Here is a 25,185-nt window from a genome sequence, read left to right as displayed (position 1 = left end):
TGTCAGAAACATTCAGCAAGAGAAGAAAGCGCAAAGGGCTGGCAGAAACTTGCCCTTTGAAGCCAGTTGAAAGAAGGTAAATATCAGCCTTGTCATGAAAGGGCAGCTCTTGTGGCCTGAGGAAGCACTCAGAGGGCCGCGTGGCCTGAACACAGGGAAGGCGCTCTCCTGGGGGCTGCACCAAGGTAGTAGGATTGCACGAGCCCTGCAGGGCCGCCTGCTTGGTGGCCAGGGTGCCCGCAGCATGTCACGTGCCTGTCCTCCACCGCTTCGCTAACCCCTGGGTGACACAGAGGGCTTCTGCGCAAGCCTTAGTGCTTGTGAGTAAAACGAGCTCTGCCAGTGTTTGGAGCCCTCCTGTCCTTGGAAACAAACCCTGCTAAGTGTTTTATGTGTGCTCTCACACCCGCCCTGAGACGTAAGCTGTTAGCATCCATGTTTCACCCAAAAGAAGGGAAGCAGGCAGTCAGATGTAGGAGATAACCACCTGGTAGTGTGGGGTGGGACGCCTCTGTGGTCTCTCCAGCCCCCAGACCACACCGCAAGGCCCCCGGTGGCCCACCTCCCTGTGTCCCCTGTTTGTCTGTTCATTCTCCGCCTTTCACGGGGTGCTTTCGCAATGCGGGAGCCCAGAAGGCTTCTTTAAGCCTGCTGGACAGACGGGTAGGATCTGAGAAGTAGACAGTAAACTCTGACACTTAAAGCTCTGCCACATCCTGTGACCGTATTGTAAAACATCAGCACACTTCCACACTTTGGGCAGGTTGGAAGCCACAGTTAAGGAGCTGAGCTATTATTTTCACTGCTATTTTCCATTTCCTTGATAGGACAGCATCCTGAAAATTTACTGTTTTAACTTCCTGTGCCCTGAGCTCACGGCTACCATTTTTGTAGATTCCAGGCATACCACTTGAGAATAGCATGCACCTAAGAATAAAAGCACTCTGGAGCCTTTTTAAATTTTTATTTCTTAGTCATGAAAATCATATGCTCTTTAATGCACGTGCGCTACATGTGCCTGCACGGGCACGCAACAGTTACTGGATGACTCAGTTTTAAAATGCACACACCTACCAAGGAGGATCTCAGAAATGCTGCTTAGATTCATGACAGTCTTAAACCCTGCCCTGCCCGTTTTCTAGCATTCCAGGGATTGCTGGAATGCTCAGCCTGCTCAAGCTTGTGCGGCCCCTTTGTACTCCCACTACCAGTCCTTTCAGGATTAACCAAAGCGGGCATAAGCATCTAGCTGTGTGAAAGTCAAGCCACAGGGGAGGCAAGGCCTGATCTCGTTTCTGTTCGGAGTCTGAGCCCTACGGGCCAGCACTGGTTTTCACGGCTGCCCTCATCTCCCCTGCTTGTCCCATAGCCAGAAGAGTGTTCTGAATTTGGGAGCCCAGAGTGTCACCCCCCAGCCCCAGCTCTGTCAGCTGTGCTCCCCACTTCAGTCCTCAGTCCCATCTCCAGCAAAGGGGCCCCCAAGATCTTAAGAGTCACAGGTCCATCCCTTGGTGTCAGCATTCACGGGGACGGAGGAAGCAAAGCCCTGACAGTTTCCTAGCACAAGCTACAAAGCCTTCGTCGTCTCGTCCAGAGGACACAGCCATGCTTCTCTAAGTCCTTGAGCCGCTCTCCACGCCCTGACGGGCCTACACCTGGACCATGTTGGTGACCTCCACGTTGTGAGAGGCAGAACAGGTTTTAGAACCGTCCTCGGAAGACTTGAACTGGCTTATGGTCCCGAGATACGGGAGGCAGCCGAGGTCCCTCACGAGCTTCCAGAAGTTCTTGCGAAACTTGAGGCCGACGAAGGCGTAGAGCACAGGGTTCAGGCAGGCCCGCAGGTAGGCCACGGCCTCCGTCACCACGATGGCGTAGTCGAAGCTGGTCATGGCTCTGTACTCCCAGCGCGTGCTGCGGACGAGCTTCGCCAGGTTGTAGGGCGTCTGGGTCAGCAGGAACACAGCCACCACCAGGACGATGATCTTCAGGGACCGGTGCTTCCGGAAGCCTCGGGCACGGAGCAGCGTCTTGATGATGACCGGGTAACAGGCCATCATGGTCAGCAGCGGCAGGAAGAAGCCCAGCGTCATCTGGGTGGCAAGGACCACCGTGGAAATGGACTCGCTGTGGTAACGGCAGACGGACTTGTCGTGATGAAAGACGTCGCCGTAGATGACCTGCGGCAAGGAGACCAGCAGCGAGCTCGCCCAGACCGACGCGCAGATGACCTTGCCCCAGGCCGTGCACTTGGCCTGCTGGTTGTAGGTCTTGGTGGCCCGGACCACCGCGAGGAAGCGGTCCACCGTGATGCAGGTGAGGATGAGCATGGAGGTGTAGAAGTTGAGCGTGTAGATGCCCAGCAGGGTTTTGCACACCACCTTGCCGAAGACCCACTCGTGGATGCCGGCGTAGGCCCAGAAGGGCAGCGTGCAGACAAACACCAGGTCGGCCAGCGGCAGGTTCACCAGGAGCGTGTCGGTCAGGCTCTTCAGCTTCTGGTAGAAGACGTAGATGACCAGCACGAGGGAGTTGCCCACCAGGCCGCAGACGAACACGCCCGCGTACATGCAGGGCAGGAACAGCTGGCGGAAGCGCAGGAAGCGCTCGTGCTCCTGGCTGCTGGCGTCCGCAAGGGTGAGGTTCTCGTCGTAGTCCTCGTTCTCCATGGTGTCAGAGCAGCAGGGCGTCTGCAAGCAGAAGCGCAGGCATTGCGTTTGGGGTCCTCCCGCTCTTCCCACTGCTCCCCCGCTGTTGCCCGTGTAGGGGGAAAGCAGTCCTTCCCTACCCCCTTGCACTGTTACGCTCAGCGACAGCCCAGTCCAGGTGCTCGAGACAGCCCCGGGGGAGGGGAAGTCCTCAGCTAGGACGAGGGACCCTTCGTTAGTCCCGAGGTCCCCAGGACCACCGACCTGGGACACCCCACTAGCCGACCCCACATGCATTTCATAAAGCCTGTGCCAAGTCGTTTTGAAAACAGAGGTTGCCATCTGGTTAAATGACGTAGGGCACAGTGCCCTTGTTGAGGTGCAGCTCAGCTTTTTAATGGGGGGCCTGTCTCCCTACCCCCCCAATGCCTCACAGCAACTGCCCACCCAGCCCGTGCCCCATTTCTTGTTAATCCAGAGCCCTGAACTGTTCCCTGGGGCAGCTAACGCAGGTGCCCCTCCCAGGAGGTTCTGGGGTGAACCTGCTTGGGAAGGGCAGGCCTTCCTGCCTTTTCTTGCTCTGAGCCGTTTATATTACAGAAGGCAGCTGGTGGGCGGCGAAGGCATGGCACAGCCCCGGCCCCGGCCTCACGGCTGGCAAGTGGGAGGGTCCCTCACCCCCCAACTCAAAACTTCCCCTTTACCCTCTCACCTGGCTAGACACACCACCGGCAGGTGTGTCCCAGCCTCCAGGAGCCTCTTACAAGGCAGACTTCCCCAGAACGGGACGTGCCTTCAGCTTTGATGATCAGGGGCTTAGGGGTCGACTTTAACACACAGGAGACCGGTGGAAACGGAGCGCCAGGTGGGTGCGCCCCAGCGGGGACACTTGGAGCAAAGGCCACACGGCTGCTTGCTTGCCTGGGGCCCCCGGCCCTCCAGCACTGCTCTTTCTCCTGACCCTTTTCTCTGTCCTGGGACAACGTGCTGAGGACCACAGACAGGACACGGGGCGACGTAACCTGTGGCTCGGGAGCAGGAGCAGCCCTGGGCCAGGCCGTGCCAGGGACCTGCAGTGACACGACATGCAGGAGCTCACTTCCTGTGACCTTGTGCCGTATCCCTCAAGCACCTCCAGGAGATGTTTTAGGAAGGGGAGGCACTGGGGCAGAATCCCTGCAAACTTAGCAAAGTCAAGATACTGACAGCCAGGCAAGGGCACGTGAAAGCGGAGGTCACCTCCCTTTTCAGTCCCCCTGGGGACGTCCCCTGACAGTGAGTGCTGCCTGCCTCAGTCCTTCCTGAGGCCAAAGCACCCTTATCTCCAGCAAGGAGAACCTCGCCTCTGGGGTGAGAGCAGGGTGCTGCTCCTCAGTGCATGGTTGCTGGCCCGAGACCACAGAATGTTACTGGCTCACCAGGGAGGCAGGCCACCCAGTGGACGTGACACCCCACCAGCTTCCTGGGGTGCCAGGCTAAGCAAGTCAAGTAAGGATGTATGTGTGTTTGCTTCAAATAGGGACAAAGACTTCTTTTCCATCATTTAGAATATGAAACGGGCTGCATTGCTTTTCTTAAAAATAATGTCGTACTGTCCCTTTCTGGTTGACTTCCTCTAGTCTTTCGATTTTTGTCCCTCTCTGTTGCTAGATGCCGACTCACACTGGCATTACACATTTCCTCAAAGGAGCCAGTATATTACCAAATACTCGTTAGTAATACTTGGTAAAATGTAATATGTAATATGTAATAGTAATACTTGGTAAAATGTAATATTACATGTAGTCCCACAGCACTGTGGGACTACACAGTGCTGTGCAGAGAGAGTATTAATAATGACTTTACATGCTAGAAAATGTTAAAAACAAACGTATATTCATTTCTTTATTTTCTCTAACCAAAATCCTATGCACTGTAGTTAGTTGACTTTTAGTTGGGAAAAATAATATATACAACTTTGGAAATCATCTGAATGTCTGATAATAGATAAATGAAGCAAATTATAATTTAGACATAAAATGGATTATTACTAAAAGCTTTAGGGAGAGTTTTTAATAATTGGGGAAAACATAATATGTTTACATTGCTCAGAGCATTGCGAGCACAAAGTAAATATGCAAAGTAAGTATTAGCTGTTGCTATGATAGTGACACATGGCAGAAAGGATGTAAAATTGGCCGTGATTCTTACCCTTGTTGGCCATAAGTCCTTTCAAGGATCTCAAAAGCTATGAGCCTTTTCCTCAAAGATAATGCACACACACAGCAAATACCTGCAGTTCTGAGGGTTCTGTAGACCCTTGTTCAAGAATCTGGTAAGCTGTATGATTTTAACTACAATATATTTTTTGAAACAGAAAAATTGTCAAATTTTATCAGCAGTTCACTGCTGTCTGGCGGAATTATGGACTGTTTGATGTGGGGTTTTTTCCCTCCTCTATATTTTTCTACAGACTCAAGAAATAAATGCTAATTTGAGATAATAGCTTTTCTTATAAAATGCAAAGAAATGGAAGGAAACCAGAACGATTATTCAGTGAACAAAGATAGGCAGTGCGTGGACTCTCCACACCTCACCGGGGTGTCCAGTTCTGCCGTTACTAGTAGTACCCCCACTTCCGAGCACTCCCTGTGCCCCTGGGATCACATCAAGTCGCTTTCATATTCCCTCCCCCTTCCGGCAGCGAGCGGCAGAGGTGGGATTGGGCTCCAGAGCCGCTGCAGGCTGGCGTCCCAGAACCCCATCCATCCTCCCTCCTTTCTGTTAAATACGGAGAGAAAGGCAAGTGACTCACCAGCAGAGATGCACTGTCGGCCTCTTCCAGACAGCTCACTCCTGGCAGCAGGGTCTGCCTCCAGCTCTCTGTGATGTGGTCTGCGTTTCCGTTAAACATTTTTTAAGAGCCCTCGGTTGATGATTTTTAAGAGAGCCACCCCATCCCCATCCCGCAGATCAGAATCCACATGACCCCTTTGGGGCTCAGAGATACGAAGTGGGGGCTGTGATACCTCATTCTCCACCCCCTCCATCCTGGCTTCAGGCTTATCTTTATCAGCACCTGAGGGTGCATGTGTGAACTGACAGGAGCGGCAGGGTCTGGCCCTGGCAGGCGCTGGAGGGGCTGGCATTTGCATCCTCTGCTCGTGCCTGACCCCCGCTCTGCTCTGGGCGCTGTGTGCACACAGACCTGCATAGGTGATGGCTGCCCGCCCTCGGAGCAGCGCTGCCGACAAGGCACCCTCCCCGGCTCGGAGATGAGAACTCTGCACACTACTGCCCGGATCCACACTGCTCGTAGCTGGCCTGCGCAGGTCAAGATCCAGGCCTCCGCCAGGCCAGACCAGCGTCCCAGGCAGCTCCCGGGTGGGGCTGCAGAGGGTCTGCCGCGGCCCTGCCCCTAGGCCCACGCCGCTCGGTTCCCCGGGCAGCCGGGCACACCCACTCCTGGCACGCTCCAGACACGGGACGCTTGACTAGATCCCAGCACGCTTCTGGTAGTTGGTCTCCACGATCCAAACCGTGTATAGATTAAAATTTTTTTTAATTCTTTGTATATGCACACACACATATGTATTTTCCATTTTAAGCACTTTCAAATATACAATTCACTGGTGTTAATTACGTTCATGGTGTTTTGTTGCCATCACCACCATCCATTCCTAAAGCTTTCCCATCACCCCAAACAGAAGCTGTACTGATTAAGCATTAACTCCCTGTTCACTATCCCCATCTCAGCCCTTAGTAACCCGTGTTCTAGTTTCTGACTCTTGAGTTTGCATATTCTAATTATTGCATATAAGTGAAGTCATACAGCATTTGTCTTTGTGTCTGGCCTATTTCACTCAATGTGATGTCTTCAGGGCTCATCCCTGTTGTCTCATGTATCAGCTTCATTCCTTTTTACAGCTGAGTAATATCCCATTGTGTATATATGCCACATTTTGTTTAGCCATTCATCAATTGACGGACACTTGGGTTGCTTCCATCTTTTGGTAATTCTGAATAATGATGCTCTGAACATCAGTGAGCAAATCTCTGCTTTCAGTTCTTTTTGGGTATATACTTAGAAGTGGGATTGCCAGGTCATATGTGTAATTCTATACTTAACTTTCTGTGGAACTGCCAAACTGTCTTCTGCAGCAGCTCCACCATTCTACATTCCTACCAACAATGAATGAGTGTTCCTCTTTCTCCACATCCTCTCTTAACACTTGTTTTCCTTTTTCCTTTTTTTTGTAAGAGTCACCATTCTAGTAGTTGTGAAATGGTATCTCTTGTGGCTTTGATTTCCCTAATGGCTATGATATAGAGCCAGTGTGCTTTTGGCCATTTGTGTATCTTCTTTGGAGAAATGTCTGTTCAAGTTTTTTTGGATTGTTTGGTTTTCTGTTCTTGAGTTGTAGGATTTCTTCATATATTTTGGATATTAAACTCTTATCAGATATGTGGTTTCTAAATACTTTCTCCCATTCTATAGGTTACCTTTTTACTTTTCATCATAAAGTCCTTGATGCTCAAAAGTGCTTTATTTTGATTAAGTTCCATTTATTTTTCCTTTCGTTACTTTTGCTTGTAAAAATCTAAGAAACCGTTGCCTAACACAAAGTCTTGAAGATGCTTCCCTATGTTTTCTTCTAGGAGTTTTTTGGCTTTGGTTCTGATATTTAGATCTTTGATCCATTTATTTTTTCTCCCCCTTCCCCCCCCCCCACCCCAGTTGTCTGTTCTCTGTGTCTATTTGCTGTGTCTTCTTTGTCCGCTTCTGTTGTTGTCAGCGGCACAGGAATCTGTGTTTCTTTTTGTTGTGATATCTTGTTGTGTGAGTTCTGTGTGTGTGCAGCACCATTCCTGGGCAGGCTGCACTTTCTTTCACGCTGGGCGGCTCTCCTTATGGGGCGCACTTCTTGCGCGTGGGTCTTCCCTACACGGGGGACACCGCTGCGTGGCACGGCACTCCTTGCACACATCAGCACTGCGCATGGGCCAGCTCCACATGGGTCAAGGAGGCCCGGGGTTTGAACTGTGGTCCTCCCATGTGGTAGATGGACGCCCTATCCACTGGGCCAAGTCTGCCGCCCTTTGATCCATTTTTAATTAATGTTTGCGTATGGTGTGAGGTAGGAGTTTACCTACATTCTTTTGCATATGGAGATCCAGTTTTCCCAGCACCATTTGCTGAAAGAGTATTCTTTCACCACTGAGTAGTAAACTTGGCAAAAATTAATTGGCCATAGATGTGAGGGTCGAGTCTCTTCTTGAATTAACTTACTCAAGCTGCATTTCTATCAAGCTGATACAAATGAATGAAGTATTCTCTGAGGATAGGAACTGTGTGCTACTAGAATATGTTCTTCTGGATGGATGGATGGATGGATGGATGGATGGATGGATGGATGGTGATGGATGGATGGATGGATGGATGGATGGATGGATGGATGGATGGGACTGATGGAAGAATCAACAGATGAGTAGGCTGAACCAAATACTAAAAGAGAGATGGTCCCAAGCATCCATCCTTCTGAAAGAGACAGTTTGGGGACAGACTAGCCCTTTAAAGTGAGCCAGTATGACATTTTAGAATCTTTTTAAGATTTGAGAATTGGCTTTTTCCCAAGGACAAGCCAACTCTATCATTCAGGACAGGTCCTTGTTAGAACAGCCTGAGGCTTCTTTGGCAAACACACTCACCCTTTTGCTTTTCTCTTAGCCAGTCCCTTGGGCTCCATGGAGAAAGCAGAAGCCTCACCCTGGTGCCCTTCCTGACTGCGTGTGCCCCTCCATGTGTCTGTGTGTGTGTCAGTGCGGGAATATGTATATCTGAGAGAGAAGCGTTGTATTAGTCGTAACTGTCTCCAGTGGGGCATTTTATATAGTATACAAGACTTGCACTAAATGCAGGGAATGGAGCCACTCCCAATTTTTGGATCAGAAATTTATTTCAACTATTAATACTTTACAAAGTACCTTTTATTATCTACTAGCTAATTATAGCGCTAATTGTTTCAAGGGCCTCTTTTTCATTTTAAAAACAATTTATTGAAGCGTATCATTCATAGATGAACATACTTAAACAGTAAGTATAGTAGAAGTTGTGAACTTAGAAAACAAATATGCGTAACATCATATGGGGCTCCCATGCGTCACCCCACCAAAAATACCTTGCATTGTTAGGAAACATTTGTAGCAAATTATGAAAGACCATTGTCAAAGTATTACGACTAACTGTAGTTCTATCTCACATTTGGTATAATCACCAAGTTGCACATTCAGCATTTCAGTCCCTATTAGATCTTTTGCATTACTCAAAAAGAAAAACAAAAAAACCCCACTAGCATACTCATATATTAGTGCTACTAATTACAGATCTGTGACGTGCTTTCATTATTTCCGAACATTTCCAAACAGCTTTTTACCAATTCTGCACAGATTAGGTCTCAACCTTCCATTCTCTAACCACATTCGAGTCTCTGGTGACCTATATTCTAGCTATGAACTCCCTGACTTTGCTCTTTATACTTATCTCATAAAAGTGCAGTCGTGCAGTGATTTGTCCTTTTGTGTCTGACTTGCTTCACTCAACATAATCCTCCAGGTTCATCCACGTTGTCATATGGCTCATGAGTTTATTTTTATAGCTGAATAATATTCCATCACGTGTATATACCACAGTGTGTTTATCCATTCGTCAGTTGATGGACACCTGGGTTGTTTCCATCTTTTGGAAATCGTGAATAATGCCACCATGAGCATTGGTGTGCAGATGTCTCTTCATGCCACCGCTCTCAGTTCTTCTGGGTATATACCTACCTAGTAGCGGTATTGCTGAGTCACATGGCAAATCTGTATCTAACTTCCTTAGGAACTGCCAGACAGCCCTCCACAGTGGCTGCACCAGCCTACAATCCCACCAGCAGTGAATAAGGGTTCCTGTCTCTCCACATCATTTCCAACACTTGTAGTTTTCTGTTTCGTTAATAGTGGCCATTCAAATAGGTGTGAAATGATATCTTGTACCTTTGATTTGCATTTCCCTAATAGGCAGTGATGTTGAACATGTTTTAAATTTTTTTATTAGAGAAGCTTTAGATTACATAGTTATATACTACATAGATTACATGAAACACCCCTCCCCCTCCCGTACTTTTCCCTATTCATAACATCTTTCATTAATGTGGCATCTTTGTTACAATTGATGAACGTATATTGAAGCATTGCTACTAACCATGGTCTGTAGTTTACATTATGATTTACACTTTGCACTGTACCATTTTCTAGGTTTTGGCAAAATGTATAATGGCCAGTATCTGTCATTGCAGTATCATGCAGAGCAATCCCAGTGTCCCAAAAATGCCCCATGTTATACCTGTTCTTCCTTCTCCTTCCCTCCCCGCCGCCGCCCCCCCCGTGGCCACTGCCTTTATATCAATGATACAAGTTCTTCCATTGCTAAAATAATAAGTCTACCTTAGTCCATAGTTTGCATCCCCTCCGTACGTTTGTTCATTAGGATTTGGGGGTGGTGATGCCCACTCTGCTTCCAGTTGAGAGGCGCTTAGACCCCATGGAGCAAATGGATGGAACTGTCTTGCTTGCCGTTGTAGATTCTCTTTGTTTTGGGGGGATGGCTTTGTCCATCGTCATCCTTTTGTTTGTTGTCCTGGGTGAGTCCAGTGAACTGGAGGGCAGGTGCTGGCTGCAGCTCTGCGGAGATGCAGGGCTCCATCGGCATGTGAACAGCCAGAAGATTTAAGTCTCTGGGACATACATTTAGTGGGTGTAGTGCTGATTATAGGCTCAAATAAAAGGGGCAGAAGAGCCATGTGTAGGAAAATTATGAGTCCAACCCAGATGCATTGCGGGGATAGGTTATATATTCCAAGGTGAGGCCCCGACAGGGTGCCAAATTCCTGGGATTGTCTGCCCTGCCTGTCTGTCCCGGAGTTGTCTGTCCAGATGTCTCTAGAGCCCGCAGGAGCACCCCTGCTTGAGGCACTGTTTATCGTGGCAGTTAAAGAGATCCTCCTGAGACGTGCATAAGCATACCCTCTGGAAGTACCTTCTGACTCACTCTGAAATCTCTTAGCCGTAAAAACGCTTTTGTATCTACTATTTCCCCCTTTTGGTCCAAGTCTTTTTCCAAATGCATTGCTGGTTGGCACTTGGTAATAATTAGAAAAATGCCAATTTGAAATCTTTTGCCCATTTTTTAATCGGGTCATTTGTCTTTTTATTGTTGAGTTGTAGGATCTCTTTAAATATCATGGATATTAGACCCTTGTTGGATATGTATTTCCAAATATTTTCTCCCATTGAGTAGGCTGCCTTGTCCTTTGAGGTGCACAAGTGTTTATTATGAAGAGGTCTCATTTATCTATTTTTTTCTTCTGTTGCTCGTGCTTTGGGCTTAAGGCTTAAGAGACCCTCCCTTTTCTTTGAAACAAAATTCTAAACCTCTTACAGGTGAGTACTCAATCCTGTAGCGTTGTCTTCGATTTCCCCTGGAATACTTAGTAAGCATTTGCTGAGTAGAATGTGGTGGGGAGGGGGGGGATAGAAGGGAAGAGGCAGCCGTCCCTGCCGCGTTACCTGCTCACCTTTCCTGCATACCTGCTGCCCTCATTCCAGAGCATTCGTGTGTAAGTTCCAGAATCCAGGGCCGAGGCAGTTACTGCTGTTGGAGGAGAATCTAACTGCGAGGCTCTGGTGGATGGCGGGCCCGCGAAGCAGGAGTTCACAACTAAAGGGCCGCAGCAAAGCAGCCTCCCGGGGCCAGCCAGAGAGTGGACCTGGCTTGCTCGGCTTCGTCCTGAGGTGGGCAGATTCATGTGTGATCAGACCGTAGTCACCAAGCGTCAGAAATAACAATACCAGATATGCTCTTCTTTGCGTTAGTTATTAGGCAAAAAGGAGGCTACTTAAAAAAGGAAAACTACTGTGAATTTGTCTTTTAATAGCAACATAGATGCCTCCAGATACCAGCGTGAGTGCAGTCCACGGCGGGAGCTGGCCTGACCTTGTGAGTCAGCGCTGGTCACTGGAGCCCGCTGCAGTGGTGGGCCTGGCTGTGTCTCTGCTGTCAGCGCAGTAGCCACACGTGGTCAGTGGAGCCCGCTGCAGTGGTGGGCCTGGCTGTGTCTCTACTGTCAGCACAGTAGCCACACGTGGCAAGTGAGCAGTTGCGGTATGGGCTGGTACAACCAAGGAGTCCAATCCCTAGTTTACCTAATTCTAATTGTTTAAATTTAATTGGCCACCTGTGGCTAGGGACACACGCAGCTTTCTACCCACGATCTCTCCAGCTGAAGGTGTTCACAGGTGGAGGCTGATGACCAGGGGGGCGGAAGGTCCCTGTGGAGTCCAGCAGGACAGACTTCTCACTGTGCTCGGCCAGACGAGGGCAGGGCGCAGCCAGACGTCTCGGACAGAAGGGCTTTCTGGGTATCTGTTTCCTCCTCAGCCAGAAAACAGCACTGACCAGAGAATCTGTTCCCTGGGCAGTCTGCAGAGCTGAGCTTGTGCAGTCATTAAGGAGAGGCCACAGCGTTTTGACTTGGGGCTCCAGCTCTAGAGGCCAAGCTGGAGGCGCCCCATGACCCCCGCTGGGGTCGGCGTGAGCTGCTGGACTGGCCGCCCGGAGGGACCCCCTCATCAGCTGCCTGGTTGGTGGTCACCACTTTGTCTTACTCGGCTCTAAAGTGGAACCTTAGGTATGTCCTCCCTCACTTGGGGTCATTTGAGACAGGGAAAAAAGGTTACTCGGAGGCAGGTGACCTGGACGTTTTTGAGCATAGGCTGTGTGCATGGCAGGGTGCCTGGGGCTGCCGAGATGACCATGCAGAGGGACGCGCAAGCAGGCGGACTGGCAGGCCTCCCGCAGGGGGCTCCAGCCAATTGACCGTCGGTTTTGTGCCCTCCGCCAACAAGGCCCCATCCTTAGCAGCAGGCCGCTGTCACCTGTGGGCGGTTTGTCTCCTGGCACCTTTTCTAAGAGTTCAAGTGCAACCCAAGGAGCGCTAGGCGCAGTCATAGGGTGCCCTCTAGTGGCCTGGCTTTTGTGTGCAGTCATTCCTAAACGTTTGATCCCTCCACATCTGCTGACGGCACTGCTGGAATGTTTTTTAATGCATTCTACAGTAAGGTACGCCTGAAACATGACCACCCAGGGCTGTGTCCGTGTATACATAGATACAATCACAACAAGAGCCAAGAAAACACTATCCTCACACTGTGCAACATACTATTGCATTGATAATTTCTATTTCATTTCATTTCATTTATTTATATTTAGGTGGTGCGGGGGATTGCACCCCTGCCGCCTTTTACTTCTTTTAAAGCTCCAAGCAGAACAGCTATAATCTCGACTCTGAAGCTCCAGGGCTTCATCCAGGGAAGGGCGGAGGAAGAGGCTGGTGGCGCGCGGTGAAGGGCAGCGGCTCTCGCCCTGCGTGGCCCCCGTCTCCCACCCTTGGCCTCAGGCAGGCGGCGGGCCCCTCGGTCCCTGCTCCTGGAGCCAGGGGGGCTGATCGCGGGCCAGCACCCAGGGCACTCGTGCGTGCTCCTGCCTTGGGTGTCCTTGAGACATGCCCTTCCTTCAGATTCCAGCAAGCAGTTCCAAACTGTAGGGTGCCTTTTTATTTCCATTGGTAGCTTTCTGTTTCGTTCTTCCTAATTATTCTCCCAAGATCCCACACTGCAGCTTTATCTTCAGGTTTATGAAAGGTATCCATATGTGGCAGTTCAAGATTATTTACAAATTCCAGAAAGAGATTGTAAACTGGTCTGTGCCTCTGGGCGTGAGACTCTTTGATTGTTTTGATTCAGCTGAGATGCCTTTGATTAAATTATACTAGGATTAGGGCTTTGGGTTGACCAGGTCATTGGGGTAACTCAGTTTGAGTACCCATGCCCTGGGTGGGATATATGTGTGTATATATATACACTCACCCAAGGGGAACAGAGAAGCTACACAGAGGAATCGAGAGCTCCGTAGACACAGAAGAGGAGGGGACTTGGTCCTGCAGCGCTGGGAAGCCAGGTGAGCCATTCGCCTGATAGCTTACGGCTGACTTGAGAAGAGCGGCCGAGCCCGGAGAGGAGCAAGCCCTGGGAGGAGAGACGAGCCCTCCGCCAGCCTCCCGCTGAGATCAGGAGAGGCTGGGCCCGTGGAGCCTTAGGAAGGAAGAGGAAGGCTGGGCGCTCTCGGAAGTCGCCCACCATCTGCTTCAGCATGGCGAGAGTTTGGTAAGGAAGTAACCTTGAGTTGGACTCTTCAGGGCCTTGTAACTGTAAGCTCTTACCCCAAAAATGCCCTCTTTAAAAGCCAACGGAGTGCTGGTACTTGGCGTCAGCACCCCTTTGGCTGACTAACGCACCGTGGCGACCAGCTCGCTGAGCGAGTCTGTTCTCGTTTTTGACAGTTAATTTGCAGAAGCCACTGGCAGCTGACACCACGTGAGGACCTGGGTGTAGAATATTGGCACACAGAGAGCACAGACGGCCGACCATGAAGCACCACTATGTGACTCTTCATCTAACCCTTTTTCCTACAGCAGCATTAAAATCGTCTTTTTGCTGTAACAACAACAACACTACAGCGAACAGTTGAAAGGCTGCGTTTTCTGGGCAAGGGCCGACTCAAGAAAGCACAGCTTCCAAAAGCCGCGAGCAGAGCCTGGGTCCTCGCTGCTGCCCCAGGGCCCCTCCCAAGGCAGTGGGCGGCCAGGGCTCGCGCGGTGGTCCCTGCCCTCCTTTCCCACCAGTGGTCCCTGCCCTCCTTCCGGCTGGGAAGGCTGAGCTGGGAAGCTCACTCGCAGCAAAAGCAGCTAAAGCAGTGAAGAAACGATCAAGGTGGGCAGCGACTTACCTGCCCCGGTCCTGTGGTGGCACTCCAGGGAGGGAGGCCTGGTTCGTAGGGCGTAGACAGGGCGCCCAGATTCCTGCAGTGGCGGCGAGCACACCCGGGAGCGCGCCTGAGCCCAGACCAGACCGGCCAGGAGGAGCCTGCACCTTGCCTCGGGCTGCCCTTCCTGGTGGGACGCCTGAGCCCCTCCCCCAGCCAAGGCAGAGCCGCTGTGCAAGCTCCGTGAAAGGGGGCTTTTTGTTTTTTTTTTTTTTGCTCTCTTCAGGAGCCACTGGAACTGAACCCTTGACCTCCCATGTGGGAGGTGGGCACTCAACTGCTTGAGCCACTCCTGCTCCCCAAAAGGTGGTTTTTGCATTGCTTTGCTGGGTTAGCTCCCAGCTGGCAAGAAAATCTCTGTCATATCAGTGGCTGGATACACATTCAAGGAGCAGCCCAAGGACTAAATCCTGTTAGTGGAACTCTCTGGGTTTCTAGGTTCTTAGCTATGTCACATAAAGGAATTTAAGGACATGCCATAGGTAGGCAAGGGAGTAAAGAGTTTATTAAGAAGCAGGAAAAGAGTACACACCCAAGATGCAGGGGCAGGTGTGCTGCAGGTGAGACGCGTGCCCCTCCCCCCCACGTTAAGGCAGGCTCCCAGCGTCTGCTGCCCTGATTGGCTGCCTTTCTACCTTCCGTTTCTACCTTCCGTTTCTGCTTGCAGGGAACCAGTGGGGAGGCCTTTCTGTTTGGAGTTGTCCGGGGCTGCTTTTGAGCCTGGGAGCTTCAAACGGGACCTGGTGACCGGGTCTGGCAGGTTTCCGGGCTGTAGCGGTTGGAGCCGTGTTCTCAAGCAGCGGCCTTCCCTCCCAGGTCTCCAGGCGGGGTCTCGTGGCCACGTTCAGCCCCGCGGGGTCCCAGCCGTTTCGGCCTTGCTCTGCCAGCGCCTTCCCTGCCTCCTAACCTGCCTCGACTGCCCCTCAGTGAGTTCACACCTTACTAAGGGGGAGCTGGAGGGCGGTGGCCGTTCTTCCGCAGCTGCTCCCTGCTGGCCAGGGGCGGCGGTCCACGCCTGATGGGTGTGGAACTCTCTGGCTCTTCTGAGGTTGAGGGACTGTGCCTGGCACTGTGGTTGGAACTGGATGAAATCCCCACGTGACCAGTGCCTGGTTCTGGAAGGCGTTGATCCTGGAAGAAATAGACGTGGTTAGAATTTCAAAGATATGAGGTCCTACTAAAAGGATAAAGAAGGTGGTGGTAAGTGGCCTGAAAAGGGGGCCAGCCGTGGCATGCTCGCCCGCGGGCGCGAGACAGGCAGGGGCCTCGGGCTGCGTCCTCCCGAGGTAGCTGGGCTCCCGCTTGCACATGTGGGTGTCTAGAGCTGTCGATTTACATGCAAACTGCATCTCCCTCAGGGAGCAGGCTGCTCCTGTGCCGCTGTCAGCATGCCTAGGGCCCTGCGGCCGTGCAGCTCCGCAGCAGCGAGGGAGTCTGCTGGCCGAGGGCCTCTGAGGCTGGCTGGGTTCTTCCGTGCTGTCGGGGACACTAAGGAGAGGTGGTGGCAGACCTGCCGGGTTTGGAATAGACCGCCAACCGCAGGGCCGCGGTGTCGCTTAGCCCCGCTCAGAGTGGGATGAGCGAGGCCCTGCCCTGGGCATAAACTCAGAGACCGTGTAGGCAGCAGGACAGACACACGGCAAGCCACACGGAGACAGTACTCAGGCGAGCCCTTCCAGGACCTCACAGGCACGGCCATCGGTTACTTAGAACATGAACTGGGTTTTCCAAGCCTTTTAGTGTGTTCGGTACGCCGTGGTCTAGAAGAGATGGTCTCGGAGGTGCGAGGGCAGGCCCACAACCCGCAGCGCCCGGCGCTCCAGCAGCCGGCGCAGTGAGCCGGGGAGGGAGCAGCGGGAGCAGCTCGGGCCTGCTGGGGGGGCAGCGAGGCCGCGCCTGGAGTCCAGGGCTGTCGGGGTGAAGCGATCGTGAGCTCCTGGACTCCCGGGCAGGGTCCTCTTCCTGCACAGTGCCTGCCTCTTGGGGCACAGGCCGGGGAAGAGTGACCTCATCCCAGAGACAACTGAGCTTACTGCGACCTTTCAGGAAGAAGCTGCGCAGGGTCGGGAATGGTGCCCTTTAAGCCTTCACGTGAGAGCAAATCCTTCTTCTTTTCTGGACCTCGGTTTCCTCTTTGGCAGAATTAGGGAGTGGAGTTGATTGGCTCTTGAGGTCCCTAAAATTGTGTGAGCTGCAGCCGAGCTGGGCATGTGCCCCACAAGAGGGGCTCAGAGCTGGAGTCGGGGCTGGGGGGGCGGCTGGCCCAGGCTTCGGCCTGCCTCCACGTCCCTGCCTGGGCCTGTTTCCCCATCCGTGGAGGAGGAGGCTGCAGTCTCCCAGCATTTCCCGCAGTGTCTTGAGGGTCACCAGTCCAGCAGGTGTTAAAAAGGCTCCCTGGTCAAGTAAATGTAGAAGTCTAACCACGGTCTTTACTGCAGGGCTCTTGAAGCCTTGAATGGGATGCTCCAGTGTCCTGTGGCTCTCAGATGGAGAGACAGTACGTGGCACTCCCCGTTCCTGGCCCCGATGCGCCACGGAACACGTTTTGAGATCACGGTCCAGCTGCCGTGCCCTGGTAGCGCCCATTGCTGCCCCTCTGCGCAGCTGAGGCGGTCGCTGTCAGGGAAAGCGGGCGTGTCCCAGGCCTGCCCCTCCTCGCTTGGCCTCCCCCGTGGCCCACACCTGTCCTGCCCCAGGTGCTCTCCTTGGGAAGGCAGGTGACTTGGCCCCATGGCTGTGGCTGTGCTGCTGTGGGGGTGATTTTGTGTCTTTGCTCACCGCTGTCCCCAGGCACCGGAGGACGGCAGCCCTGCTGTCTTCCCCCAGCCCGCCTGCTTTATGGCCCCTGAGGTCCCCCACCCACAGCGTCCACCAGGCGTCTGTCACGGCCTCCAGGATTTAAGGACCCCCCCACGTGGTCGGCCACATGGACTGTGAACCGCAGACAGCTCAACGGTTGTGTTCTTGTTCGTGACCTTTCAGGGACAGCACGTCAAACTCACTCACCCCCGAGGACGCCGAGGAGCCCCCTTTGGGTCAGGACGCTGAAATCTGTCTGCTGAGGTCTGGAGAGCTGATGTAAGTGGCAGGCTACTGAGCGGGATTCTCCGGGCGTCACATTCGGGGGTGGAGGGCCACCCCAGGAGCGGTCCAGAGCTAGAGCTAGAGGACCCCACAGGCTCTGAGAACATGGCAGGCACCAACAGTGGCTTTCAGCTCGTCCTTTTCGTTTTTTAAGGTATAATTTACATACTGTAAAATTCACCTTTTATCCTATACAGTGTTTGAATTTTTTGGAGGGGGGGATTGAACCCAGGACCTTGTACATGGGAAGCAGGTACTCAACCACAGAGCCACATCCACTCCTCAATGAGAGGTGTTTATTTATTTATTTGTTTGTTTGTTTTTTAGGAGGTACCGGCGATCAAACCCGGGACCTCGTACATGGGAAGCAGGCACTCAACCACTTCAGCTACTTCCTCTCCCCAGTGTTTGAATTTTGAAAAAGAGTGCAGTTATGTAAACACCACCACAATTAAGATACAGAACTGTTCCATCATCCTGAAAAATTCCCAGTACCCCTTTATAATCAACCACCCACTTCCATGTTTGTTTTATTTATTTTGGTAACCACTTTAATTGTTCTGTTTTCTTGTTGTACAAGTAATACATCTCATTGTAGAAAATTAGGAAATAGAAGCAAACCACTTTGGTACATAGCCTTCCAGTCTTTTTTATTTATATATACATAATTTTTCAACAAAAACAGGTGTTCTCTATAGTCTTTTAATGTAGCCCAAGTCATCTCACGAATTCTCTTTCTCTGTGTGACGTCCAGTGGCTACATGACAGGCCCTGGATACATCGTTCCTCCACAGCATTTGGACAGTGGGTAGGAAATGCTGGGGCCCCTCGATCTGGCTCAGCCTTCCGTGGCAGCGGGCAGCCTCGCTGCTGTGGCTGCGCATGGCCAGCCTCTGTTTTTACGGGTGCGGGTTCAGTGACAGTTTAGTTTTCAGAGCCCACACCGTGCCTCTGTGGTCTGCTCTGTTCACCTGATGCTGCCGGATGTCCCCAGGTCCCCGGCCCAGGCTGGTGCCACCTGCATGGGCGAAATCCATCCTGAGAAATCCATGCTGCCCGGTGGGCGCAGGAAACCCAGCTGTCATGTTTCCTCTCAGGGCCTGGGTCCCAGCCCGTTCGCCTTCCTTTTCTCGCCCGTCAGTTACCCTGGGTTGTCTTCTGAACTGCGCCCTGGTTTTCAGTTGGACTTAGTGGGGACCAGCAGGGAAATGTTTGGAAAATGTCCATAAAAATCTTTAAAAGCCCTGTCTTTATTAAATGGATAAGCAAAATCATGAAATAAGAAATAAATAAAGCACACAGGCACCAGGGCACATCCTTAAAGAGAGAAGTGTAAAACGAGTAAGATTAGATCAGCTGGAGTTGCAAGTAAAATGCACAGAGAATGAGAACACCTTGGAATTTATTGCTCTGCCTTTCCCAAGAGACTGACAGGTTTTTGGTAGTCACATTGTCAGAGAATTTGAAAGTGGGTTAAAGGTTGGAATTTGTTTGTACCCCTCGGCTCAGGTAAACTAGAATTTCTGGCTTCACTCAGTAAAATTTGCATTTGTGCCGTGAGTCCTGTGGACGGTCACCTTCTTTTATTGAAGATCCTGTTTGAGCATATATGGCAAAACCTTGGTTTACTTTCTTAGTTAGCATCTCCTGTAGGGAGACTGAGTGTGTCCTCACGGAGCAGGTGATGTCCGCAAAAGGCAAAAGGGATTTAAGGCACAATCCAAATAACTCCGCACAGAGGGAGAATTCTAGGGCAGAACACTTTAAAATGAGCTCACGGCAGTGGGGCATTCTGTCAGAGTAAGTGACTGCTTACTTTGTAATGCCATAAGATTTCTGCTTTGTGAGAAAGACCTTTTTTTCCCCCCAAAAAAATGGGTCCCCCTTATGCCATTTCCTCTCAGATTCCTGGAAATTTTAAACATTGGGCAAGACCTTTTTGTACTGTAATTAGAAATAAAGCTTAACACATGGAAAAGTTCTGCAGTGAATTCTCAGAAAGGTGAGAATGACGTGTCAGAACCATTCCTTAGAGCCGTTTATTATTATTATTTCTGTTGTTGTTGTTACTCTCATTAGCACAGTTTGGGAAGTTCTTCCATCCCTCTCCGTGGCTTTGGAGGCACATGGAAGTCTCAGCTCCACCGCTTGCCTGCCGCACAGTCTTGGTTAGTAGGTTAGAGGTCAGTTACCCAACCTCTCTGCTCTTCAGTTTTCTCCCGTGTTAGAGAGGACAGTAATTTATTTTCTCCATGAAAGACAGTTTGGTGCAGTAGAAAAGTGATGGCTTTGGATCAGACCTGTGTGTACCTGGGTCAGGTTTCTTCATCTTTTTGAATCTTAGTTCCCTCATTTGTAAAATAATGCCTCCTCAGCGGCCGCCGTTGGGACACGTGTAAAATCCCAGGCGCAGAGGCCTTGGCACAGAGGGGGTCCCACCTCCCCATCTCACAGTCGAGCGAAACGAAGCTCAGAGCGAGTGGCTCCCTCACGGCCGCAGCACCTGGACAGGGCCACTCCACGCTGCAGGTCCTGCCCCGAGCCCGAGCTGGCCCGAGCCCGAGCTGGTCACTGAGACTCAGGTGGCCCCCGAGCCTGAGCTGGCCGCGAGCCTGAGCTGGCCAAGCTGCCTCCAAGGTGCACAGTGCAGTGGAGGGTGGGGGCATCACTTGGTCTGGGAGGGACCTCGAGACAGGCGGCACCCAGGAGAATCTCTCTTAGGTCAAATTCATGTCAAATGCCTGCTCTCACCAGACCTGGAGCAGGCATGGTTATCCCTACTTTGCAGAAGAGGGCGCGGGGGCTTCTGAGAGGTTGAGCCCTGCAGCAGGCTCCAGAGCCCCCGGTGCTCACTTCACGCTCTAGGGCAAGTCCTGCAGGGGGCCCCAGAAGCATTCAAAGTCAAGTCCCCACACTCCAGCCTGGTAAGAGTCAGAATCAGAGGTGCAGCCCGACAAGCTCCTCCTCCCCTAGCTGTAAGCCTCTTCTGGCTGGTAAAGTGTGGGGTTTCTGCATCTGAGAGAAGGTTGAGATGCCCATTTGGAGTCTTGCAATGATTTCCACTGGAAAGAGACTTCCCGAAGGTTTGTTTCTAATGATAGCTGTGCATTCCTGCTGGTGCTAATTAGAGGTAAAGGGGAGGCGGGAAATTGGAGAAAGGAGAGAGAGAGCAGATGACTGGAGAGCAGGTGCTTCAGGGGAGCTGCAGGGGCTGCTCGGGCTGGTGCCACCAAGGCAAGGAGCATCATCTTTATTTTTTATTACGGAAGTTGTGAGTTTACAAAACAACCATGCATACCATTTGGGATTCCCGTACATCGCCCCACCACCAACACCTTACTTTGTTGAGGCCCATTTGTTACAGGTGATGAAAGGACATCACCATCTATTACTGCTCTCTATAGTCTATAGCTTACGTACGGTGTATCTATTTTTTACCACTGGGTCCCCAGTGCCTGGAACTACTCAGGCACGTAGGAGGTGCTCAGTATATATTTGTCGGCATGAGCTGCGCGTCAAGTATTCTCCCATAATGAAGTGTGTTGGTCAGTTATGGCTAATGATGGCTAACCAGGGTTTGTCCTCCCAAGAGCTTCAGGGGTCTCTGGCTGCCCCTAAGCCACCGCCATCCTGCCAGCGGACATCAGCACTTTGCCCATGCAGTCAGGTCCCTCTTTGCGTTTTTATTTTAGGATAAAATTACCCCTCACGGTGGAAGAGATCGTCAGCTTCGGGGAGGGCAACAGGGAGCTGTTCGTGCGGTCCAGTACCTACAGCCTCATCCCCATCACCGTGGCGCAGGCGGGCCTCTCCATCGGCTGGGTCTTCTCCTCTGACCCCAAGAGCATCTCCTTCAGTGTGGTTTTCCAGGAGACGGAGGACACCCCGCTGGACCAGTGTAAGGTAGGCCAGGGGGGCAGACCTTTCTAGAGCAGGGCCCTGGCCCTCCGCTCGCTGGGCAGGCCTTACCTGCCTGTGACGGTCCACCTGAGCCTTGGCTGTGACTGAAGCACATGCAGAGGCAAGAGACAAGGGTGGAGAAGCCCCTGAGCTTGTCCAGCTGAGAGGAATGCATATGTATGACTCCGTTGAAGAATCCTTTTCTCCCAGAGCTGTTCAAGGCATGGGTATATTGGGAGGCGATGACACATCGTACCCCTGGGGTAGCCAGACTGCGTCAGCTCAGGAGGTTTAGCGTCTCACCTGCAAGGACGTCAGTGCAAACGACCTCTGTTGATGGCTGAGCTTGAGGTCCCGGTGGCAGACACCGGTTGAAAGCTCCTAAGATATCCTCAACACGGAATACTGGCCCGGCCTGGATTGCAGTTCTCAGCCGTGGCTGCACAGTAGAAACCCTTCTAAGACTCCCCAGGCTGCATTCCAGACCACCAAGTCAGACCTGCAGCGGCGGGACCCACTGGTGTGGCTCAAGGCCATGAGAGTCAGAGAAAAGAATGGGGTGCGGTTCAGAACACGAGGAGGGAAGGCTGAGCAGGGCCCATGAGGGGCTGATTCAGTGTGGGGTAAGGACGACGTAGCCGCTGGGCCTGGATCCCAGGCCTGAACCTCTGTGGGGCGAGGGTGACCGAGGGACCGGGGATGGAGACGGGAGTTCCATTCGAGTCGTTCCGAGCGGAGAGACCGGCGAGGGCAGTGCCCCTGGCCTGGAGCTCAGTGTGACCCCTGGGCCGCCATCACGGTTGCAAAAAGAAATCTCCATTTTGCAGACGTGACAAGACTCCAGGTAGGGACGAGCAAGCTCAAGTTCTGTGCCACAGGACTCCTGTGGTCTTTGCGGCGAAACCAGTCCCCCGTGCCTCTGGGCCACTGGGTGTCCTCCGGGGTTCATGGCCGAGCGGTAGGGCAGGCACAGAGCCGAAGGCGAGCCGGCCGGGCAGCACCCTGGGGCCCCAGAGCAGAGCGGTCGCCCAGGCCCCGGTTCCCACCTTCCCACAGGGGACCTGGGCTTTGCCCTCCTGCTGCCCCGCCCCGCTCGCACCTATACTCTTCGAGATTGCATGGTCATTTCTGTCCTCGGAGTCTCCTCTGAGATTTAGCTCTCGCCTCTTGGCTTGGCCTTGTTTACTGTTTAAAATCTCTTTGCCCTTTTGCTGGGGCCCGAGCCAGCGCACGTGCCAGGCATGGAGCCCGTCCTGCTGGAGTGGTCCTGAGTGCTTGCCTGGGATGCCCTGTGGTGTGGCATGGGCACTCCCTGAGCGCTGGCCCAGCTGCACATGGGTGCAGACTCAACCCCCACTGGCCGCCCCACCCCGTGTGCCGAGCATGGCCCCCCCTCGCTTCCCCAAGGCTGCTGTGCTCTCCCTTTACAGATGAGGACCCGTAGCCACAGAGCCCCGTACCTGGCCCCCAGTAAAGCAGCGGTGCCCCCGGGTGCTCGTCAGCTCTGCCCTGGCCCGCAGCTGCCCTGGGGAGCTTATGCCAGGGCCTTGCTGTGCCCCGCGTTCCCAGGGCCTCGCAGATGCCGGGCACTGTGTCCACCAGCTCAGATACCCAGCGACTGCGTGTGGCAGGGAGGGAGGGAAGTGGCACATCGGAGCCTAGGCCCTGCCATTCCACTGCCCACGCAAGGCTGGGCCACACGCCTCCTCCAGTGCCCGCACCCCTGCCCTGGGGGCCTGTGTGCATCCCCCAGCAACCAGAAGCTTAGGGGCCTTCCTCACCCATGGCTCCCAGGTGGCCTTCTGGGGCTATAATGCCATTGTCCCTCCCGGTAGTGGATGCCAGAGGACAGAGAGCCACCAAGAGGGTGAGGGGAAAGCATGCTCGCGTGCTCTTGGCCTCCACAGGCCCCCGTCACAGCCCGCTGGGGGGAGGCAGGCCCCAAGCAGGCCCGAGCCCCGGGCCCCGCTCCCACCCCTGCCCTGGGGACTCCTGCGCTCTCCCCAGCCAGCCTGGAGCAGGGCAGAGCACAGGGCCTACACTTCGTGCTTACAGCAGGGAGGCCAAGAACTGGGGCGTGTCCCTGCGGGCTGCGGGTGCCACTTTTTGAGCGCCTGCTGTATACTGGGCACTGCAGGGCCCGCCGGGCATAGAGATGAAGAGACGTGGGGTCTGCCTTGGGGGGCTTACCGTGGGGGGAGAGAACCCCATCACTGGGGGCCGTGGTTCCAGGTGCTGCGGATTGCAGCAGGTGGGCAGGCACACCAAGGAAGGGTGCAGAACCCGGCCAGAGGCCAGCGACCAGCAGAGGCCCCCCGAGGAGGCCCCCAGAACAAATAATGAAGGGCCCGAAGGGATAGGTCAGAGGCAGGGGGCCCGGGTCAGAGGAGAAGTGTCTGGAGGCAGCGTCCCTGCTGGCGCCCGCAGCCCTGCTCCCCGGGACTTCCTCCATCAAGGGGTGGCCTGAACGCCGAGGTCGGAGGTTGTGCACCTGGAGGACGCCCTTGGAAGAAGCAGCCAACAAGGACCACAGCCTGGGGGCGGGGGCCAGATGGGGCAGGACCCAGCCCTGCCTTCTCGCGGGCAGAGGACCCAGAGGTGGACAGCCTGCCTGGGGCCCAGAGCAGCAGGCGGGGACCTGGACCTTTTTAACAAAAGATCAGGACCTACTCCCCAGGGATACAGTTCATCCATTTCAGGTGCAATGTGTTCACACATGCTCACAGCCGTCACACTACCTGATGTTGGTCATTCTCATCACCCCCGAGAAGCCCCGACCCCATCAGCAGTCACTCCACCTCCCCCGGGCCCAGCCATGGCGGCCTCGAGCCACCTTCCATCTCCAGGCGCTTGCTCGCTGGACGGCCCTGAGCACTGCCGTCAGCCAGGCGCTGGCCTTCCTACCTGGCTTCTTCCTCTCCGCCCAGGAGCCCTGCCTGGTCCTGGGCCCCGGCCCGTGGGAGCCCATCAGGGGAGCAGTAAAAACAGCCAAGACTGCTCTGTGGACACATCGGGTCATCAGGGCCTGCCTGCCCCAGAGTCCACACCCCAGAGCCCGTGTCCCCAGGTTTATGCCAAGGACCCCGTCACCTGCCCGTCACCTCCGCGAAGGTGAGCTTGGACACCAGAACCTCGGGTGATCTCAGCCAGCCCTTTGTTCTTTAACTTTTTGTTTTGAAATACTTTCAAGCTTACAGGACAATTCCAAAAATAATACAAACCCCATACAAAGAACTCCAACACAACCCCCTCCCCCAGAGACCCAGTCCACCAGCTGTAGCGTTTTGCTGTATAAGCCGCATCATTCTGTCTAGCCGTCTGTATTTGTGTCTGTCAGCCCATTTTCTGAACATTCGTGTGTTCAGTTTGTATACATCCCGCTCCCTGCACACCTAATCCTGCCGCGTGCACTTCCTCAGAACAGGGATAGTCACTCATACAGTCACCTTAAATGCAGGTGTCCAGCTCAGGAAATTGAGTGTTGATGTAAAGCTACAGCCTATATTCCAGTTTTTCCATTTGTCCCCAAAATTTCCTTTGGGGCCTTTTCTCCATTATTAGATCTTATCCAAGATCACGATCACATATTGCGTTCAATTATCATCATCATTTTAGTTGTTCATTTCTTTTTTTTTAAATTGTGGAAACATACAT

At 52.9% G+C, this 25,185-nt stretch overlaps 2 protein-coding genes across 8 annotated transcripts in view; one reads left to right on the top strand and one right to left on the bottom strand.

The window, feature by feature from the left end:
- Positions 1-25,185, top strand: part of FYCO1 (FYVE and coiled-coil domain autophagy adaptor 1) — an 83,791-nt gene that overhangs the window by 47,327 nt on the left and 11,279 nt on the right. For 2 of the 6 annotated variants that reach the window (XM_004453162.4, XM_071212019.1), the window contains 3 exons: positions 11,274-11,459; positions 17,530-17,625; positions 21,324-21,534. In XM_004453162.4, coding sequence (XP_004453219.2) covers positions 11,274-11,459; positions 17,530-17,625; positions 21,324-21,534 — 493 coding nt within the window. The remainder of the gene's footprint in view (positions 1-11,273; positions 11,460-17,529; positions 17,626-21,323; positions 21,535-25,185) is intronic. The other 4 variants (XM_012523175.4, XM_071212020.1, XM_012523176.4 and 1 more) reach the window with 2 other exon arrangements.
- CXCR6 (C-X-C motif chemokine receptor 6) lies at positions 1,523-14,611 on the bottom strand. Of its 2 annotated transcripts, XM_004453169.5 has the most exons (3): positions 14,512-14,611; positions 5,443-5,522; positions 1,523-2,690 (listed from the first exon to the last, which is right to left on the bottom strand). In XM_004453169.5, the coding sequence occupies exon 3, from the start codon at positions 2,667-2,669 to the stop codon at positions 1,650-1,652; it is 1,020 nt and encodes a 339-aa protein (XP_004453226.3). In that variant the 5' UTR covers positions 2,670-2,690; positions 5,443-5,522; positions 14,512-14,611; the 3' UTR covers positions 1,523-1,649. The 2 variants fall into 2 exon arrangements, with proteins under 2 accessions (XP_004453226.3, XP_058144809.1); XM_058288826.2 differs by lacking the exon at positions 14,512-14,611 and having other exon boundaries at positions 5,443-8,965.

Source organism: Dasypus novemcinctus, chromosome 26 (genome assembly GCF_030445035.2).
Source record: "Dasypus novemcinctus isolate mDasNov1 chromosome 26, mDasNov1.1.hap2, whole genome shotgun sequence".
Taxonomy (NCBI): domain Eukaryota; kingdom Metazoa; phylum Chordata; class Mammalia; order Cingulata; family Dasypodidae; genus Dasypus; species Dasypus novemcinctus.
The sequence above is the reverse complement of the archived record's forward strand: the minus strand, read 5'-3'. Positions and strand labels throughout refer to the sequence as shown.

Excerpts from the sequence above, each read along its gene's own strand:
- CXCR6 (XM_058288826.2), bottom strand. The coding sequence starts at position 5,541 with ATGTTTAACGGAAACGCAGACCACATCACAGAGAGCTGGAGGCAGACC. Across the intron at positions 2,691-5,442 it reads CCGACAGTGCATCTCTGCTG|ACGCCCTGCTGCTCTGACAC; the intron begins GTGAGTCACTTG and ends TTCTGCTTGCAG.